The 1617-nt window shown below is 40.6% G+C and overlaps 1 protein-coding gene across 1 annotated transcript in view; it reads right to left on the reverse strand.

The window, feature by feature from the left end:
- The window catches only part of snx19 (sorting nexin 19), a gene marked incomplete at its 3' end in the record, with an annotated part of 59011 nt that overhangs the window by 32179 nt on the left and 25215 nt on the right, over positions 1 to 1617 (reverse strand). Inside the window, exon 11 of the mRNA XM_015402917.1 lies at positions 268 to 403. Within this exon, the coding sequence (XP_015258403.1) occupies positions 268 to 403 (136 nt within the window). The remainder of the gene's footprint in view (positions 1 to 267; positions 404 to 1617) is intronic.

Genomic DNA, 1617 nt, shown 5'->3' on the forward strand with positions numbered 1-1617 from the left:
TTAAAACCAGTCTGAACCTTCGATTAGAGCAGAAATGCTTCAATAAGTTCTATCAACCAGACTCCTGGAAGCACCGACTTTTATGTGCAGGATGTGCTTCTGCCAAGAATGTCTGCATCTCATGTGATGCTCAGAAGACGGGCAGATGGGAAATGAGTTAGTTATTGTTGGAAAGTTTTTCTTGGAGAGTCCCGTCAGACGAGTGTGAATGAAATCAGGTTTTCTCTCTAGCAGCGGCATTTTGTAGCATGGTTAAATAACATTCACCTGTTAATGAGGGTTCCAAACAGCAGCCTGACGGTCCTCTGGATGTTTTCAGAACACAACCAGCTCCAGTGCTCCTTCAGCAGAAGACACAGGATGTTCAGGGCTACCTCAGCCAGGGACATCTCAGATGACGAGTCTGAAACACATGAAAAAGTTCAGAATATGGAAGATAAGCGACTGACAGGAGATCTGATGGGGAAAAAAATGCATGATATTCAGAATCAGAGGATGGATGCTGCAGCCCTGATAGGTTTATGTACACTGCCCTCCTGTGGTGAAGCTTTAACATTGCAAGGTGAGATGCACAGTCAATAAGAAAGAAGAAATGTTCAAACTTGTTTTATACTCTAACTCAGGGTGGTCAGAGGAAGTCATTCAAAGATCCTAAATGCTTCATGTCATCATAGTCAAATTACCCGCACAGACTGGATTCTGTGGAATGGGGGCTGCTATCCTTGAAATAGTTGCTTTCTTGCTTTAGCAGTGGTCACCATTTTGAAAGAGTTAATTCAACATCACTGGTTTTCAAATTAAAACAGCTCCACAGATGGGAAGCTGCAGTCAGAAAGAAGGTATGGCTTTCTGGATCATCAACAACTTCTTGGTAGGCGGCTCTGATGGACAAAAGAGTCCAGCAGGTGCGCTTAAGGAGGGGTGATCAACAGAATCAGGATTCCACCAGTGCAGAGCTTACCCTAGAGACCATAAGGCCAACTCCACTGGCAGCTAAGAACAGATTTTTGGACTCTTCTGTCATTAAAAGAATCAAGAAAATAATACAGTTCTGCAGCAAGGATAAAGACTGGTATAAAATGTATTCATCCGAAGAAAACAAATCAAATAGAACCACCTGATCCGACCCATGTTCAGGTATGCCTCTAATTCCAGTAATGTGCAGACTTAAAAGCTTAACCTTGATTAAAGAGAAAAACTCTTAGATGTACTTCTTCCAACAATCCACCAAAAATGTGGTAATGCTGCAGCACTAAGGAGTAACGTGGCACTAGGAAAATAAAGTGGCTCAAAGATCAACACAAAAAATGTTTGGACTGTTTACCAGCCTAATGATGCATTTGAGAAGCTGAGGTCAGCTCTCCAAATGCAGGTAGACTAACAAGAAACTGGATCATCTCAAAGCACTAAGATGACACTACATGGTCCAAAACAACAAGACTAGAGAGAGTTTAGTGAGTCCTAACATAAAGTGTTTTCTCATATTCATATTTAAATGTCAAATAATTCTGGCATAAACATGTATATAAATGTAGTCTTTATCAGACGATATTGTCCCAAAATTTAGAAAATGTATATTTTTTCAAAGTCTGTCTTAAAATCTGTGGGTGTTTTTTC

This window comes from Cyprinodon variegatus, unplaced genomic scaffold (genome assembly GCF_000732505.1).
Source record: "Cyprinodon variegatus isolate N-32 unplaced genomic scaffold, C_variegatus-1.0 Scaffold1409, whole genome shotgun sequence".
Classification (NCBI taxonomy): Eukaryota; Metazoa; Chordata; class Actinopteri; order Cyprinodontiformes; family Cyprinodontidae; genus Cyprinodon; species Cyprinodon variegatus.